General features: G+C 40.9%; 1 protein-coding gene and 2 pseudogenes across 1 annotated transcript; 2 read left to right on the forward strand and 1 right to left on the reverse strand.

The window, feature by feature from the left end:
* Nucleotides 1-1,624: 1,624 nt before the first annotated feature.
* LOC107774180 (short-chain dehydrogenase reductase 3b-like) lies at nucleotides 1,625-3,337 on the reverse strand. Its single transcript, XM_016593657.2, has 2 exons — nucleotides 2,973-3,337; nucleotides 1,625-2,593 (listed from the first exon to the last, which is right to left on the reverse strand). Exons 1-2 carry the CDS (start codon nucleotides 2,987-2,989, stop codon nucleotides 1,828-1,830), a joined length of 783 nt encoding a protein of 260 aa, XP_016449143.1. The 5' UTR covers nucleotides 2,990-3,337; the 3' UTR covers nucleotides 1,625-1,827.
* Nucleotides 3,338-5,021: 1,684 nt separating this feature from the next.
* On the forward strand, nucleotides 5,022-6,847 carry LOC107816220 ((S)-8-oxocitronellyl enol synthase CYC2-like; annotated as a pseudogene).
* A 98-nt stretch (nucleotides 6,848-6,945) lies between these two features.
* Nucleotides 6,946-19,263, forward strand: part of LOC107821585 (flavonol sulfotransferase-like) — a 46,272-nt pseudogene continuing 33,954 nt past the window's right edge.

The raw sequence follows: 19,263 nt of genomic DNA on the forward strand, positions 1-19,263 counted from the left end.
TAGAAGTTGGAATTGCTTAGTTTTTATTAGGCTTGAATTTGGGTGCGATTCGTATTTTTGCTATTGTTTGATGTGATTTGAGGGTTCGACTAAATCCGTATCGTTTCTTAGGATTGGTTGGTGTGCTTTGTTGAGGTCCCGGGGGCCTCGGGTGGAGTTCGGATGGTTAACAGATCAAGTTTGGATTCAGAGGCCGATTCACGAGGCAAAGGCTTATTGGAGTAGAGTTTTGCACAGTTTGAGGTAAATAATACTTCTAAACTTGGTTCTAAGGGTATGAAACCCCGAATTTCGTATTATGTGATTGGTGTTGAGGTGACGCACATGCTAGGTGACGGGCGTGTGGGCGTGCACCGTAAGAATTGTGACTTGGTCGATTCCATGAGACTGTATAGTTGAATAATCTTGTTGTTACCCGTATTTTCACCATGTGTTAGAACAATTGAGCTGTCAGTCATGTTAGAAATCCTGCTTAGGCTACGTGTTGGTACTGTTGGGACCCACAGAGGTCGTGTTACATGTTGAACTATTTGCTTAACTTGTCCTTTTATACTTAGTCACAGTTATTATTTACATATCATATCTCAATCTCTGTTGTCCTTTATTGATACATCATATCATCATTGTTTGGCCTGATTATCATGATTCTTGTGAGCCCGAGAGACTGGAGAGATTAATGATTGAGTGAGGTTGAGGGTTTATTGCGAGTGATATTCATGGGATCGGGCTGCACGCTGCAGCAAACTTATTTGATTAATGCTAGGATTTGGCTTATTATAGCGCTTAGACTGGTTCGGCCCCTCCGGAGTCTGCACATCTACAGTGAGCACATATTCTAGTAATTTATTTATATTTGGGCTGGATCAGTCCTGATCTTATTTGCATTTGGGCTGGATCTGCCCTGTTCTATGTTAAATTTTTATTGCAAAACCTGAAAGCATGTCTAAATTCTTGTACCGTTACTTGTAGATTATGAATTTCTGAGATACCACTGTCATATTTTTCTGTAACTTTTCGTACTGTTAATGCTGTATGTGGACTGTAATACTTGAACCCGTCACTACTTTCAGTCCAAAGGTTAGATTTGTTACTTATTAAGTTAGTTGTACTCACGCTACACCCTGGGACCTCATGTGCAGATCCAGCATGTCCGGTCACGTCGGGTGTTGATTCACAGAGTTTCGACATTCGGAGATCATCGAGGTAGCTGCTTTGGTGTCCGCAAGCCTTGGCTCTCTTTCCCTATATTTCAGTTTATTTATTCAGTTCTACTTCCAGACAGTGTACCAGACTATGTCATTATGTAGGTGCTCATGTGCTCAGTGACACCCCGATTTTTGGGAAAACTTATGTATTGAGTTATGATATTCTATTCCGTTTTGTGATATTCTTAATTATTTAAACTGTTTTAGTAAATTTCAAGTTGAAAGTGTTGTAAATGTCTGAGTAGTCGGCTTGCCTAGTACCATGATAGGCGCCATCACGACAGGTTGAGTTTTGGGTCATGACAAGTTTGTATCAGAGCCTAGGCTACATAGGTCTCACAAGTCACAGGCAGATTTAGTAGAGTCTTGCGGATTAGTACGAAGACGTCTGTATTTATTTTCGAGAGGCTGCCAAACCCTTAGGAAAATTTCACATTCTTGTATTCTTGTCGTGCGAAAACAAACACTTTTAATTGTTCAGCTTTCATATTTAGATGCAACACTTCAATATTCAAATGTATATTCGAATCTTGATAAAAACAAATAAGCCCATAGTAACTATAACAACTAAAAAAGATCCTGGGAGGGAATAGCAATATTGTAAATGAATTTAGAGGAGGATTTAATCTAGCTTCATAATAGAACTTAGGCCACCATCGACAGCCAAATTATGAGCACTAACGTAAGCCGACTCATCCGACGCCAAGAAAAGTGCTGCTTCTGCGATATGCTTTGTACTCAATGTAATACCTTTCAAGTTAGCATTTCCACATATTGAAGCTTCAATAGGGGCGGCATCCCCGCCGAACGTTTTGCATACCATTGGCGTCGCAATGCCATAAGGCGATACACAATTCACCCTAATTCCATGTTGCCCCAGCTCACGCGCCGCCGCTTTCACCACGCCTAGGATGGCGTGCTTCGACGCCACGTAGGCTAAAGGAGCTGCACCCGCTAAAATAGCCTCTACGCTTGCCGTACATATGATGGAGCCTTGGATTTTTTCAGTTACCATGACTCTAGCTGCATGCTTGACGGCTAATGCCGATCCTCGTGCGTTAATAGTCATCGTCTGGTCAAACACCGTCATATCCATGTCGAGAACGGAACTGAGGGTGCCGAGGGTGCCAGCATTGCTGAACATGATATCGAGGGTACCGTATATCTCGACGGCATAGGCGACAGCGTCCTCGACTTGTTTCTCGTCAGTGACGTCGCAGTGGCGGTAGCTGGCCTTGTCGGTACCGATTGACGCCACTACTTGATGGCCAAGTTCATCTTGAATGTCAGCAATGACTACACGAGCTCCATGTTCCACGAACAATCTTGCAGTTGCTTCACCAATACCGCTTGCAGCACCAGTTATTACAGCCACTTTACCCTCCAACCTGGTACCACACAAAATATTATACTAGTGTTGTTTTTAAAGGAATTTTCATAAAGTACTTTAGAGCATAATTATTGTTAGCCTAATTAGCGCGTAGCTACTGTTCAATTTATTACTAGCTAATTATATCATGCGCAACAAATCTTAAAATAAACATGTCCTATCACTAATTAAATAGTATGAAATTTCGACGGCTTATTGACGGTAACATTGGACTCCATCGGAGTTTCTTGCACCACCTTATTTTAAATTTGCAGCCTATTCATGTGTTTATTTGCACCTATGTCTTTATATGAGTGCATAAAAATGGAGTACAATATATATCTGACTATAAGCGTCTTGCTGATTGTGAAATGAAATTGAAAATGATGAATTATTACCTGAGCTTATTTGCCATCGGAAAACAAGAGGAAATTCCTTTTCGCAGCACTGTTTAAAGTTTTTGCAGAGGTCTCTGCCGGCGTTCCAGCTCACTGAACAGAAATTATTTCTATGGATCTACAATATAAAAAAAGGTTAGTAGTGTCTTGGTAAACTCTCCATTTTGTTGACTGGCCTTGAGCTACGCCAAGAAAATCGGGGGAAAGCTGGCTACCGGCAACAATATAGGGATCCACGTTTATTGTTGGCAAATCTGCGACCCCTCAAAACTTAGAAGGCATGAATCTATGATTTTTTAATTACCACTTGCTGGGCAATATTAATTAATTTTTTTAAAAGAATAGGATTAAATGTTTTCTTAATTGACCCAGAATTTCAAATACACTCACAGTGGCTTTCTTTAATATTTTACTGAATGTTCCTTGAAACTTACGTTGTTGTACATTTAATAGGCATGAATGTATGCACGTATTACTACAGTTGGCATGGCACGCAATTGTGGGAATTCTAATTGATTTATCAAAAAAATAGGAGTAAATAGTTTCTTCAGCAAAAACAATCTTAAGGAGGAAAATTCAATACACGTGCCAAACAAATAAATATCATTAGAGAATGATTCTAAAACCAAAAGTATAACTGCTTTTCTAAAAGAAATTACTTTCGAAAGTTTTATGACGGTAAAACTAGGGGAAAACTGAAAAGAAACAAAAACGGAAGGGGATAAAGCTTGGCCTTGACAAACATTAAAATGAACTTTTAGCCAAGAATTTTGCCTGGGCTGCGTAGTTGCACTTGCCAAACAGGGCCACGATCACGAGACACGGAGTCTAGGCTTGAGTATAACAGGCCTCCTAATGTTAATTAGGAAGAAAAGTCCTATATAACTGATTCATATTGCCTTCTAATTCTCGTACTGCAACTTACGCGGTAATGGAAAATTCATGTAATGCAACACTTTTAGTTTAAATTATTAATTACTCCAATCAGAGGCGGACCCACGATTTGAGCACAACGGGGCACCATTGTATGCTAATCACTAGCGATAAATAAAATTCGACGTGCAACTCTTTGAAAACTTAATATTATGATGACTTATCGTTCAAGTATAAATATAAAGAAGTTCTAAAGAAACAGAAAACACTGAACAAAGAGAGATTCTTTCACAAAATGGATGTTAAAAGGGAAAGTCTTTGATTAAGCATGTTTCACACTTTAAATTTCTAGTATTTTAATTAAAAAAAAGGGTATGTTTAAATTATCAAAATTTACTAAAGAAATCAAAATTATGGGTATGTTAATAGCCAAAGAACTTAAGAAGAGTTTCAAACTCTTAGTTGCCATTGCCGAGTCGGAGTCAAAGTGATTGTTGAATAAGGATTTGTATGTTTCTATTTGTGGAATGATAAGTTGTAATTTGAGACTTTTAATTTTAAGGCAGGGATTTGAAAGAGAATAAAACTAATTAAGTTGACTATTATGTATTAGTACTAAGCTATAGTTGGATTCAAAAAGAAGATAAAAGTTAAAATTAAAGCAATTTGTTATTAAGTCTAAAAACTGTTGTATTCCAAGAACTAAAACAAAAAGGAGAAAAGGCTTAAGAGAGGTTTCGAATCCACGTCATCTAGACAAGAAGCAAACTTAAATGCACAACGCAACCACTTCTCCATCCGCCCTTTTATGTTTGGGACACATCTTAAATATTTAAGGGGTCCCATATATATGGATATATATATATATATATATATATATATATATATATATATATATATATATATATATATACAATATTACAGTATTTTCACCACGTCCCGTAACCCCTCAACCCACAACATAGGTCCGCGTCTGACTCCAATACTGAAGTATCTTGTTGATGAAGTCTTAAACTATTAACAGAGTGAACTATATGCTATAGGTTAAAAGAAGCTTTAACTATTCTTATCTTCAAGTGTATTAAGTAGAAGCACATGCATAAATACACCTTGTCACCCAACACTTATGTCTTGGTACAATAAATTGTTGTTATTGGGGTGCGGCTAGCTCTTGTATACTACTCCTTTGGGGTGAATGCATAGGCCAGTAAACATGACAAGAGTATTATTTCTTAAGTCCCATCAGCGAAATGTCAAAGGGCTTAAGTTCTTTAACATATATGTCATTGATTAATTCTATCCATTCATTCTCTTTTTCTATAAGATGGAGATGAGAAAACAGAATAGGTTTGCATCATAGCCTGCTAATTGTAGTTGTCACTCTGTTGCAATTAGTATTAGAAAATGGCTCAGAACAACGTCAACCAATTCCACTTTGAGGTCAGATTCAATAAAGTTATTCATACTTAAATTTGCACTGAAACGTCTCAGCTGGTGCGCCTCGTACAGATTTTTGTAATCAGCGCGCTTGTCAAAATGAACTGGTGGTGGTCAAGATCTACTAATAATACACAGGTAAGTAAAAATTTGCAGACTATTTCACAAAAACTATAAACAGTATATTTGAATTTCCATCTGCTATTGTAATTTGGGTAGTACTTAAATTTGCCCAAACAAAATATTTACGTAAAATTTTGGTTCACAGCGGTGTATTGACTATTATGAAACAACAAATGAGAGCTACCAAAATGTTGGCCTAGTCATTAGAGTCACCGGCGTGGTTGGCAACAGCTTGGCCGAAACACTCTCTTCCACTGACACCCCAGGCGGTCCTTGGAAGGTCTATGGTGTGGCACGTCGGAGGACACCAGTCCGGAATGCTAAAGTCACATATATTTTGTGCGACGTCTCCGTGGCAACTGACACTCAAGCCAAGTTATCGACCCTGGAAGATGTGACACACATTTTCTGGGTGACTTCGGCTTTTGACCTTTCTATGGCCAAACACTGTGAAATTAATGCAGCTCCTCAATGCAATCATCCCAAATGCACCAAATTTGTGGCACATCTGTCTCCAGACAGGCGCGATGCATTATATGGGGATACATAGATCAATTGATGGGAGGATTCATACTATTTCCCATGATCCACCTTTCACTGAAGACATGGAAAGGTTGGAAAATATTCACAACTTTTATTACACGTTAGAAGATGTACTGCTTGATGAGATCTCCAGAAAACCAAGTATAACATGGTCCGTCCACAGGCCAGATATGATTTTCGGATTTTCACCTCATAGCACATTGAACATTGTTGGAACGCTTTGCGTGTACACAACAATATGCAAATACGAAGGCATTCCACTTAAGTTTCCAGGGACAAAAGCCCGTTGGGATAGTTACTCTAATGCATCAGATGCTGATTTGGTGGCAGAGCATGAAATTTGGGCAGCACTCTGCCCCCGGGCGCAGAACAAAGTATTCAACATTACCAATGGCGATGTGTTCAAATGGAAGCATTTGTGGAAGGTGTTGGCTGAACAGATCGGAGTAGAATATGTAGGATTCGATGAGACGGAGAAACGGATTTGCTTGGCCGAGATGATGAAGGATAAGGGGCATGTGTGGGATAAGATTGTGAGAGACAATAACTTGGTTTCCACCACGTTAGAAGAGGTTGGCTTGTGGCAATTTGCTGATATGATACTGGCTGGAGGAAGTAATAGGTTGAGCAGCATAAATCGCAGCAAAGAGCATGGTTTTATGGGCTTCAGGAATTCCACCAATTCCTTCATTTTCTGGATACAAAAGGCAAAAGATAATAGATTAATTCCTTGAACATTGTATCTTCACTTCTGCATTTAATAAGGTTATCTTACCTTGTTAGTTAATTTATTTAGGGAAAATCTTTGTAATTAGAATAGGGGTGGCCGGTATACATACCACTTCAATTCTTTGTTTACTTCAACCCCTCTACCGGCCGCTCCCACGTCAGTGTTTACATTTCAAAGTCCACGAAATGAAATTACACAAATTGCATTAGAATAAAATATAAAGCTAATTCTAATAGTTATAAGATTTTCTTCTATGTCAATGGAGAAGTTGGTCTCTATATCAGGATTAATTAAGTTTTAGATTCCTCAATTTCTTCCTCCTTTTGTTCTGAAATGAAGTCATCTTCCCCTATCAAAGCTAGTCGTCTATCTGCCAATTGTGGACCAGAGGAGATGAGCTTGAAATACAAAGAGATAATATCAACCCTCCATAAAAGAGAAGGTAGGAATCCTTCTCAGGATTGCTACCAATACCAAGGCTTCTCGTTCCATTTAGCCTTCTTAGAAGCAACTTTATCTATGCAAGAGAACTTCAAAGCTCAACCATCCGATATTTTTCTTTGTGGTTCTATAAAAACAGATACCACCTGGCTTAAAGCTTTAGCCTTTTCCATTATCACTAGAAATCTTTTTGATGACTCCACAAACCCTTTACTTACCAAGGTTCTTCACTGTTAAGATCTTGTTAGAGAGTATTTCAATATTAGATTGTATGTCTGATATAGTCAAAGATTGTAGGTAAAGAGACGTGATCTTTGGGATACGCTTTTCCACAAAATCTTGAATTTTCCATTTTCTTGCGCAGTGCTCTTGCTTTGGTTCTCTGTTCCACGTCATTTACATACTTTTCTTTCTGAAATTAAAATTTCAAAATGGCAAGTGATTCTTCACCAACAAATGATATTAAATTATTTTTTACCTCAATTTCAAATCCTTCCACTATTACAACTGTTAGATTACAAGGTAGTATTAATTACACACCGTGGTCTTCTTCTGTTGAGATGTTGTTTATGGGACAGGGGTATGAAGATCACATAGTCAAAAGTGCTAGCGATATTGATACTAATGAAAGGTCTAAGTGGACTCGAATTGATGCACAATAATATAATCTTTTACGAATGTTACATCCCGTAATTTAATATTAGAATTAGTCGTATTAATCCATATGAGGTAGAAGAGATTAAGACCATTCATGAGATTATAAAGGATTTACGACTATGTTATTGTAAGACTCAGTAAGTTTAACAACATTGATACCATTAGATATTATGTTAATGTGGTATTTTCTTTTAAGTGAAGTATTTTAGTAAAAGTTTTATAGGTATAATTTTGGATAGTTACAATTATTATTATTTTCGGATATGATAAATTATTCACCTAATATGAGAAAGTTTATAAGGAAGATTTTCTTTATTGTTAAAAAATAGAAGTTATTTTCTCACAAAAGAAGGTTATGTTTTTACCATTTTTAAGAATTAAGCGTACGAAAATTTTTCTCTTTGTATGAGAATAGGAAAATTAGAAGTTCAGAAAAAATATATATTTTTACACGAATATTTTAATGAAATAATAGTGTATGTATTTATTTTATATGGTACCACATAACCATGATAGTATGGTACATAAATTGTATTAAGAGTAAATAGTATTTTAAGTAATTTGAGATAATTCTTAATTATGTAGATAATGGGTTAATTATTGATTTTTTTAAATGAAAGATTAGCTAATTAATTACCATTGTTGGATAAGCTTAACCCTCCCTTAACGTGGCAGTGATATGTGATATATTAAAGTGACTATTGAATCACTTTGATAAGGTGACATCTCTTAACTATAATACAATCACCCCCCTAATTCATTAAGGATGTCTAAGATATTAAAAATCTTGAACCTTCTCAAGTTTGAATAGCAATTTTGCCAAACAATGAAATATGGAGAGAGCTAATTAGCTGATCCTCTCTTCAGTCGTTCTTAGTTTGAATGGCAATATCAAAATTTAAACTCTTAGACTTTATCTTTACTCTTTCTTTCTAAGTGTATTTACTTCTTTTTCTTGCCTTTAATATGTGAAGTATAAATTCGACCAAAATAGTGTAGTATAAAGATAGTAGAGGTTGAGTTGGATCTGTAGTTTTATTGGGATTGTTGAGTGTTGAGAGATTTGAATACAGGAACGAGAGCCATGCTCATACCTTTGAGACAGTTTGTTCTTCGATGATGATATGTTTTTTCCTTTTTCAATTTCTCATTTGCCAAAAGATGAGTTACGTGACATTCTGATAATTCCCTAGTCGACAACACTACCTTCTATCTCACTGGTCCATGCGGCTCAGGTATGTTAAGGCTAAGCCCTTTCTTCATTTTGGCATAATCCAAGTAACGATACGTAAATGTAATGTTATTCCATAAGTGGTTCTACTCTTAGAAGTTAAGGATATCTATGTTATTCATTCCGGTAAAGTTATATTCAAGCATGTCTAATGTTACGCGGCGCCTTCCTGAAGTTCCTTGGAAGGGCGACGTAAGGCTAAGCAACCGATGTCAGTACGGTTGCTGTTCGCCAACTGAGGTTCCCTCCGTACGCTAGACTAGATTGTCAGTGCCGTACGGGAAAACCAATGTCGTGAGCAATTGAAAGAGAGCAGAAAAGAGAATTGAGAATGAAAGAAAGCTTGATTGCATTGAATGAAAGCTATTACAGAAAACAAGACGGTGTCGGGGGAGAGAGACACCAGTACAGAGAATTGTTTACTTGCTTGAAAGTTTTGATTGCTTGGTCCCCCTTAATAATGCTTAAAAAAAAAACCAAAGTTACATGACTAGATCTATGAAAGCTGGAAAATCACACTTAAAGAAAATGCAGCAAAACTACTCTATATTTACAATGAAAAGGACTTAGTCTTCTACAAAGCAGCAACAAGTCCGTTGGCAGCAACTTTGTCTTTAGCATCAGTGTCTGCACGCGCGGCATTGTCTATGCGCGCGGCGCTGTTGGCATCTGCCTGTGGCTGGGCGCTGGCGATGGCTATCGGTGGGGCGACAGAGGCACATGCGCGCTTGTCACTTGGAGCTGCCGAGACAACAGGGCCGACCGTGGCGACGGGCGTTGGGAGGCTGGCCAGGCGCCACGGGGCGCGTCCAAGGGATCATGGGGCATGGCTGGAAAGCCGCCCATGACATTCTCCCCCACCTGAGTTGGCGACGTCCTCGGTGCCTTCCTTGCAAGGTAATCATCAATCAGGCTCTTGTAGGCTTTGAGGTTTGTTCCCCTCTCCCAAGTATTCTCCTCTGCATCACATCCCTGCCATTTCACCAAGAACTCCTGGTGATCTTTTCTTGAGGAGTGAATCACTCGATCATCAAGAATAGCTTCAACACGCCTTTTTCCGGTTGAATTGGGGCCTCGAATACTTGTGAGTTGGCTTCGTGAAGGATCCTCCATATCTTCCCGAAAAGGTTTCAGGAGACTGACATGGAAAACAGGATGGATTTTCCACCAAGCTGGGGTATCCACCCGGTATGCAACTTTCCCAATGCGCCTTTCAATGGACAAGGGTCCAATATATTTTTGCAATAGGCGAGGGTCATGGACCCCTGCAAACAAGTACCGCTTTGGGATTTTGACCATCACTTTGTCTCCCACCTGGTATTCAACAAAGCGGCGATTCTGATCAGCATGCCTCTTCATCCGCTTTTGGGCTTTGACAAGATAGCTCCGCACTATCTCCAAATTTTGCTTCCATTCTTTTGAGAAGCTAGCAGCCCGAGGAGATTTTGACATATTTGGTGCGTTCACTGTGTGTGGGAGTAGCGGTTGCTGTCCGATAACAATTTCAAAAGCGCTTTTGTTGGTACTTGAGCTCTTTTGTGAATTGAAACACAGTTGAGCAACATCCAGAAGCTTCACCCAATTCTTCTGCGATCCGGTCACAAAGTGCCGGAGATATTCCTCTAGCATGCCATTGAATCGCTCCGTCTGGCCATCAGATTGCGGATGAAAACTTGAGCTATGACTCAATTTTGACCCGAGGCACTTAAAGAGTTGGGTCCAAAAATTGCTAGTGAAGCGTGAGTCGCGATCACTAACAATGTCTTTAGGTAAGCCCCAATATTTGATGACATGAGAGAAGAATAGTCGAGCTGTATCTTCTGCTGATATATATTGTGGGGCTGCTATAAAGGTAGCATACTTGGAAAACCGATCCACCACAACCAAGATAGTTGTGAGATCTCCGACCTTGGGCAATCCGGTGATGAAGTCCAGGGAAACGCTTTCCCAAGGTCTTTTTGGGATAGCTAGTGGTTCCAAGAGCCCTGCCTGCGTTAAGCGGTCTGACTTGTCTTTCTGGCATACTAGACAAGTCTTCACATACTGAGCGACGTCATCGACCATTTAAGGCCAATAATATGAACGGCGAAGTAATGCCATGGTACGTTCCTCGCCGGGATGACCGGCCCACAAAGTATCATGGCATTTTGCAAGAAGAGCCCGTCGCAGATCTCCTCCTTTAGGAACATAAAGTCGGTTCCCTTTCACCTTCAGGAAACCATCTTCGGTGTAGAACTGGCGAGTCTTGCCCTGTCCTACCAAATCAACCAAATATTGTGCAGCAGGATCCTTGATGAGTAGATCCTGTATCTGGTCTTTTATGGTGGTGGTTACTTTGCTTCCCTTTAGGGCGGCGAGTACACACATCGATGCTAGATCAGCCCTCCGACTGAGTGCATCAGCAACATGATTGGTCTTTCCACTTCGGTACTCCAGGTTGAAGTGAAATTCCGCTAGGAGTTCCTGCCACCTAGCCTGTCGACCATTCAGCTTTGGTCGGGTCATGAAATGGCTAACGGCCGTGTTGTCTGTCTTGACCACGAATGGGGCTCCCAGTAGATAATGCCTCCAAAGGCGTAAGCAATGAACGACAGCCAATAATTCTTTCTCATGAGCGGCATAGCGCCGCTCTGCATCCTTCAGTTTCCGGCTCTCGTACGCTACGGGATGCCCTTCTTGTAGCAATACTCCACCAAGTGCATAGTCGGAGGCATCCGTTTGCACTTCGAATGGCTTGGCCAAGTCAGGGAGGGCCAAGACTGGGCTACTAGACATAGCCATCTTCAATGCGTCGAACGCCTCTGCCCGCTTGGGGCCCCAATCCCACGGGGTGGCCTTCTTGAGAAGTTCTGTCAGCGGCACTGCAATGAGGGAGTAACTTTTCACAAAACGTCGATAGAAGTTGCATAGACCAAGGAACGACCTCAAGGCATGTATATCCTTAGGAGGCGGCCATTCTGTGATGGCCTGAATCTTCTGCTGGTCCATCTTGATCCTCCCTTCCTCGATGACATGTCCGAGGAAGTCAATTTGTTTCTGAGCAAAGGAGCACTTGGAAAGCTTCGCATATAATTCGTGCTCCCGCAATCGGGCTAGGACCTTCCGCAAATGCTCCAGGTGTTCTTCCAGTGTCTGGCTATATACTACAATGTCATCCAAATAAACCACGACGAATTCATCAATGTATTCTCGGAAGACTTGGTTCATCAGGGTGCAAAATGTGGCTGGCGCGTTAGTCAAGCCAAAGGGCATAACCAGGAAGTCGTACGACCCATATCTTGTCACACAGGTCGTCTTGTGCTCATCACCATCTGCAATCCGAACTTGCCAATAACCTGTCCTCAGGTCTATTTTGGTGAATACCGTCGCACCACCCAGTCTATCATACAAGTCTGCCATTAGGCGGAATAGGATACTTGTTTTTCACGGTGATTTTGTATTGAGCCCGGTAATCCACACAGAGTCGTAAACTACCATCATGTTTCTTTTGGAATAGCACAGGGGACCCGTATGGGGACTTGGAGGGCACAATGATCCCTGTGTCTAGCATTTCCGTCAATTGTCTCCGAAGCTCGGAGAGTTCGGGTTGTGACATTCTGTACGGCGCCCGGGCAGGTGGCTTCGCACCCGGCACCAACTCAATCTCATGGTCCACAGTTCGCCTAGGCGGAAGGCGCTTTGGCATGTTTTGTGGCATGATGTCTTCAAATTCCAGAAGCAACTCCTTCACGGGTGCAGGAATGGGACCCGAGGAGCGTTCTATATCTTCCATGCAGAGGGTAGCCAGGAACATGGGTTCATGTCTTTTTACCCCCTTCTTCAACTGCAAGGCCGAGATGTTCTCGGCTGCCATCTTCATGGGAATGCACGGAATAATGCAGGGCTTGGCCCCATTTGCCCCCATCATCAGTAGCATGTCTGCATACGGTGCGGGCATGGTATTGGTCTGTCTCAGGAATTCCAACCCCACTATTAACTCAAAGTCATCTATGATCACTACGCGCAGGTTGAACTTTCCTTCATAAGGGACAAGCTTCACTGGTACTTCTTTGGCTATTCCACCCACTGGTTGAGGTGGTGAGTTGATAGCCTTCACACGACCTTTGCCCTTTCCTACAACTAGTCCAAGACGCTCCACCTGAGTCGAGGCTAAGTAGTTGTGGGTGGCACCTGTGTCTATCATTGCCCGAATGGGCCTGCCATTTACCTTCATGCCAATGAACATTAAGGTCCTCTCTTGATAAGGAGGAGTCCTCAAATTCGCCTTCTTATTTCCTTTCCTAATAATTGGACAGGGGTCCTTCTTCTTGCAGATACCGGCACTGGTTCCTGCTAAGGGCTCAGAAATGGAGCCAACAATTGCATTGAATGCACCTACTGGCTCGGTCTGGTCCGCATCATCGGCGTCGTCATCCGTCCCATCCTCAAAAGCTTGATGGGCGTTCATCTGTGCATGTGGGCATTCATTATTCCAATGTGGTCCGCCGCAATGACGACATCCTGAGAGGGGCTTCCTCCCCCGATCATTGTTGTTAGATACAGCACTAGTACTGCCAGAAGAGGGAGGTTTGGATTTGGGTGCACTCCGGTCTCCTCCACTTTTGCTAGGGCCACCAGTGTTTGGTTGGCCCCCTTTGTATCCTCCTCGGACAGGTTGTTGAGGCCTATCCTTCCGGGCTTTCACTTGGTAATCCCCAAGGCACTCTGCTGCTTGGATTGCCTTAGGCAACGTGTCTACTCTTTGTCTCTGCAACTCCATCCGGGCATAAGGTTTCAACCCTTCCAGGAAGGTGAAGAGTTTGTCTTTGTCCACCATATCACGGATGTTCAGCATGAGCGCGGAGAATTCCTGCACGTAATCTCGCACTGATTTGGTCTGGCGGAGCTCCCGCAACTTTCTCCTGGCATTGTACTCAACATTTTCGGGGAAGAACTGTAGGCGTATGGCTGCCTTCAGTTCCGCCCATGTCTCGAGGGCATCTTCACCAGCCTTAATGGCTTCATACTTCACCCGCCACCAGAGTTTGGCATCACCCTGAAGATACATGGCAGCAGTTGCTACCTTCTTAGCTTCTTCTAGGCCTCCCACGACATCGAAGTATTGCTCGATGTCGAAAATGAAATTTTCCACTTCTTTGGCATTCCGAGCTCCACTGTATGGCTTTGGCTCAGGAATTTTTAGCTTTTGGGCCATAGGGGCAAAGTTCACACCACCCCCAAATTGGTTTCCGCCACCTCGAAGTAGGCCTTGTAAAGCAGTATTGACAACATTGAGCTGGCCTGTCAAGTTGTCTATAGTTTGTTGCATGGCAGTCACCCTGTCTGCCTCTTGTTCCCTGTTGGCTAAATCCTCGGCACGCTCCTGCTGGAGGACCTCAAATTTACCAAAAATTTTAGCTGCCTCTGTGGCTGCTGTTTGCCGGTCTCCTTCAGAGTCGCGACTGATGTTTTCTATGCCAACTTCGGCCTGGATGAGTCTGCGGTCCAGGTCGTCCAACCTTTGCACTAGGCTAGTCTTTAGATCGGGCACCATTTCCACGATGGGCCGTAATGTGTCAATTGTTCCCTCAAGGGTCGCGATGCGATCCCTATAATTCACCATGGTCAGAAATGGTGGTAATTGCAATGTAATCCCTCGTCCGATGTCGAGCCTAGGCTCTGATACCAACTGTTATGCGGCGCCTTCCTGAAGTTCCTTGGAAGGGCGACATAAGGCTAAGCAACCGATGTCAGTACGGTTGCTGTCCGCCAACTGAGGTTCCCTCCGTATGCTAGACTAGATTGTCAGTGCCGTACGGGAAAACCAATGTCGTGAGCAATTGAAAGAGAGCAGAAAAGAGAATTGAGAATGAAAGAAAGCTTGATTGCATTGAATTAAAGCTATTACAGAAAATAAGACGGTGTCGGGGGGAGAGACACCAGTACAGAGAATTGTTTGCTTGCTTGAAAGTTTTGATTGCTTGGTCCCCCTTAATAATGCTTAAAAAAAATAAACCAAAGTTACATGACTAGATCTATGAAAGCTGGAAAATCACACTTAAAGAAAATGCAGCAAAACTACTCTATATTTACAATGAAAAGGACTTAGTCTTCTACAAATCAGCAACAAGTCCGTTGGCAGCAACTTTGTCTTTAGCATCAGTGTCTGCGCGCGAGGCATTGTCTATGCGCACGGCGCTGTTGGCATCTGCCTGTGGCTGGGCGCTAGCGATGGCTATCGGTGGGGCGACAGAGGCACATGCACGCTTGTCACTTGGAGCTGCCGAGACCACGGGGCCGACCGTGGCGACGGGCGTTGGGAGGCTGGCCAGGACGCCACGGGGCGCGTCCAAGGGGTCATGGGGCATGGTTGGAAAGCCGCCCATGACACTAAGTATGTATCTAATTCCCTATTGAGGTAATATGATAGAGATGTTTGTCACACCTCCTTTTTCCCGAGGGGATAGGTGAGTTTTTCCAATTAAAGTGACATTAATCAAAATGGGATTATTTATTCAGTTCAGAGTCGCCACTTGGAATATTTATGGTGTCCCAAGTCACCGGTTTACTTTAAATCCCAAATCGAGAAATTTGACTCTTATTTATGGTCTGCGAACACAAAAGACCGGGTAAGGAATTCTGTTAACCCGGGAGAAGGTGTGAGGCACTCCCAAGTTTCGTGGTTTTAGCACGGTCGCTCAACTATTAATAATTGGCCTAATTATCTGATTTAATACATATTTGAAACCTACGGTGCATTGTTTATCTTCTAACCGCTTTTAATGCTTATGGAATTTGTTTGAACAAATCGCGATGTCGCACACTCGTTTGTTTTTTGTATATATTGCGAATCGCGCCACGTGAAACGCACCCACGATTTACAACATGTTAATTTTTATTATTATTTAAAGTTATGGTTGAGTCACGTGAAACGCACACTCGAATTGGGGATTATGTATCGTGACCATGCCACGAAAACCGTACCTATAGTCACGATGATTTATTAATCGCGCCTAAAGCAAACTACGATTGTTCATGATTAATAATTTAAAGTTAAGGTAAGGCTGTTTGGTGAAAGCCAGCACATAGGGGTAACATTGTAGAGGGATAAGTACAATTTAGCCTTTTTGTTATTAACAAGTGAGAGATGACCGTAAGCATTACCAAGGATCCAAAGTTGAAATTAAGATTCCAATGGGCTTCTTTTATATAAAACATAACAAGACAATTGATGAATGCTATTAGTCAAATTACCAACTACAGATATCTGCAAAAGTAATAATAATTCAAACGTCTAAATAATCAAAAATTATTGCGGCCAAGTTATTATTTACAAACTTGTCAATTCTACAATCAGATTAGAATATGAAACAAAATGACTAAAAAGCAATTTCTCCTCTTGAATGATCTTACAACAACACTTACTATCAATACTTATATAGCACTACCCATTTTTACCAAAGTACGTTCCTGAAACAAACACATAGCAAATTCATGGATAAATCCATATCCTAATTCGCAGATATTTTATTACCCAGATCTGATATAATAAATCATGACTTAACTTATCTAAAAGAGCAAAACTCTTATTTTCACATTTTATGTCACTACACATCGTGTTCAGACACACAAACATAGCATAACTCCTTCCTGATTACAAAATTTAATTTATTAAAGGCAAAATCAAACTAAGCTCAAAATGCAACAATATTATGTGTTAAGCTTACATACTATCTATCACACTCATGATCATAAACTGAACATGACCTGAAACGCGAAGAAAGAAAAAACAATGTAAATAAAAATAACTAAGGAAACAAGCAGAATTTCATTATAAACTTCAATGAAACTACAGGTTAGATATATGTACCTAAACTGCTCGAAAATTAACTATGAAGTGCCAAATAAAGGCTCGAGAAGAGAAGGCTGGAACTCAGCTACAAGTTCCCAGCAAATTCAACAACAAAAATCAGCAAATCAATAAACGAAATAGCAGCGAAATCAAACTCAAAGCCTTTTGCGAACCAGAAACGAGTCTTGAGAGCTTTTGAAATCCTATTTCTTCTTGCTTTCCAGAAACTTTTGTTTCCAAATTTCAGAAATCTTTCTATTGTTTTGGGTGCTCTCGTCTGTGAGTGAGAAATGAGTAGGCGCAGAGTGGGATTTGTGTGTGTTTTCAGAGATGATCTCCCCAAAAATGGGGAAAACGGCTCCTATTTTTGCCTTAGCTCTAGGGTTTGTTCTTTCTTTTGTGGTGTGGAGCTTGAAAACTGAGAAGAGGTTCTGGCTCTTTTGTGAGGAAGAAGCAGATAAGCAGCGGTCGTCCCTTCACTTAGAAATTTTGGAATTTAGGTTAGCTCCCGAGATTGGGGTTTTATGTGGGGTGTATATATGAGGATAAAAATGAAGGAATGCGGATAGAATATTCTTCCAAAAAAAACTGAAATGGCCAAAACGCGAGTCTGCCCATGTGATGCCATGAGAATTTCGGATAAAAAGGAATCAAACTTTGTTATGAAACTTTGTCATTTTGTGCTGAGATGACATAATCTCATTTGCTCACTTTTTGTTTTAGGTTGATTTTCTTTTCTTGATAATAACTAAAAGAAAAACAAAATATACTCCTACTAAACTAAAAATAGCAAGGTAAAATTACTACATACTCAATATCTTATTTATTAAAGCATCTAACTTAGAAATTAAATTAATATAGACGTAAAACATAATATTTTTTTTTAAAAAAACCTTTTTTTTTTCCTTTGCAAATGAAGATAAAACCTATACTAAAAATGTGACTTTTTTTTAATTTATTTTATTATTGTTTTCAATTTCCTTAAGTAATATATATAAAAGGAGAAATAAGAGTTAAAATGTGTAGATTAAACTTAACATATATTTACATACTAAAAAGTTCTGAAAAACTCAAATATAGTAAAGAATTAGGTGCTTACAGCTGCCCCTCTTTGCTTGGAAATATGAAGAGTTTTCAGGCAAAGACAAAGTGAGCCGTGTGACTAATTTTTGACCATAACGTTATTCAAAAGAGGAAGAAAATAAAAGGAAAAGGTGCAACCGAGTCCTTGTTTTGGACAACCTACATATCCCGGGTTATAAGGGAATCAGGTCGCGTGTAGTTCAAGAGGTGAATGAAGTGATGGAGTGTGTGGAGAGGATGAGAGAGTCGAGGTAGATATCGTTCCGTTAAGGTTCCGGCCCGCGGTCCTGTTATTACATCAAAATCAAAAATAAAAAAGACTAACTAAGCCTGTCAGCTATGAGTTACAAGATTCCCATCTATAAGTCTTCTGAAACTTGATCTTGAGTCTTGAAATGGTTCTTCATGTAGACTTTTGATTTGAACCTTGATGCTTGCTAGCTGCAGGTGCAGATTCATCTTCTTCAGCTTCTTCGGATCAAGACCGGACATGCAATGCTCGTGACTTCAACCATGTCTTGAGCAGTTCACATCTTTCATCGGCTTCTGCATTTTGGATTCACTTCTCTTCTTTTCTTTTCTTTTATTCTGGATTGAGACTTCTTCCTTTGGTCATCTCGGACTGTCGACTCGCATTCTTGAGGCGAGCTTCTGCTACTTCTAACTTTAATTAACTTCTGAAATGACTTCTCTCGTTCTTCAGCTGGGCGCCTGCAACTGACTTAAAACTAAAATGAATTCCCTCATTCTCCAGGTGGGCGCTTGATACTGACTTGAACTTGAAATGAATTCCCTCGTTCTCCAGGTGGGCGCCTGCGACTGACTTGAACTTAAAATAAATTCCCCCATTCTCCAGGTGGGTGCCTGCGACTGACTTTAACTTGAAATGAATTCCCTCGTTCTCCAGGTGGGTACCTGCTACCTTAAAACTTGAAATAAATTCCCTCGTTCTCCAGGTGGGCGTCTGATTTTGACTTAAAACCGAAATAAATTCCCTCGTTCTCCAGGTGGGCGACTGATTTTGACTTAAAGCTGAAATGAATTCCCTCGTTCTCTAGGTGGGCGCCTGATGACTTAAAACTGAAATGAATTCCCTCGTTCTCCAGGTGGGCGCCTGATGACTTAAAACTTGAAATAAATTCCCTCGTTCTCCAGGTGGGCGCCTGATTTTGACTTAAAACTGAAATGAATTCCCTCATTCTCCAGGTGGGCGCCTGATGACTTAAAACTTGAAATAAATTCCCTCGTTCTCCAGGTGGGCGCCTGATTTTGACTTAAAGCTAAAATGAATTCCCTCGTTCTCCAGGTGGGCGCCTGATGACTTAAAACTAAAATGAATTCC

The sequence above is a fragment of the Nicotiana tabacum genome, chromosome 19 (assembly GCF_000715075.1).
Source record: "Nicotiana tabacum cultivar K326 chromosome 19, ASM71507v2, whole genome shotgun sequence".
Classification (NCBI taxonomy): domain Eukaryota; kingdom Viridiplantae; phylum Streptophyta; class Magnoliopsida; order Solanales; family Solanaceae; genus Nicotiana; species Nicotiana tabacum.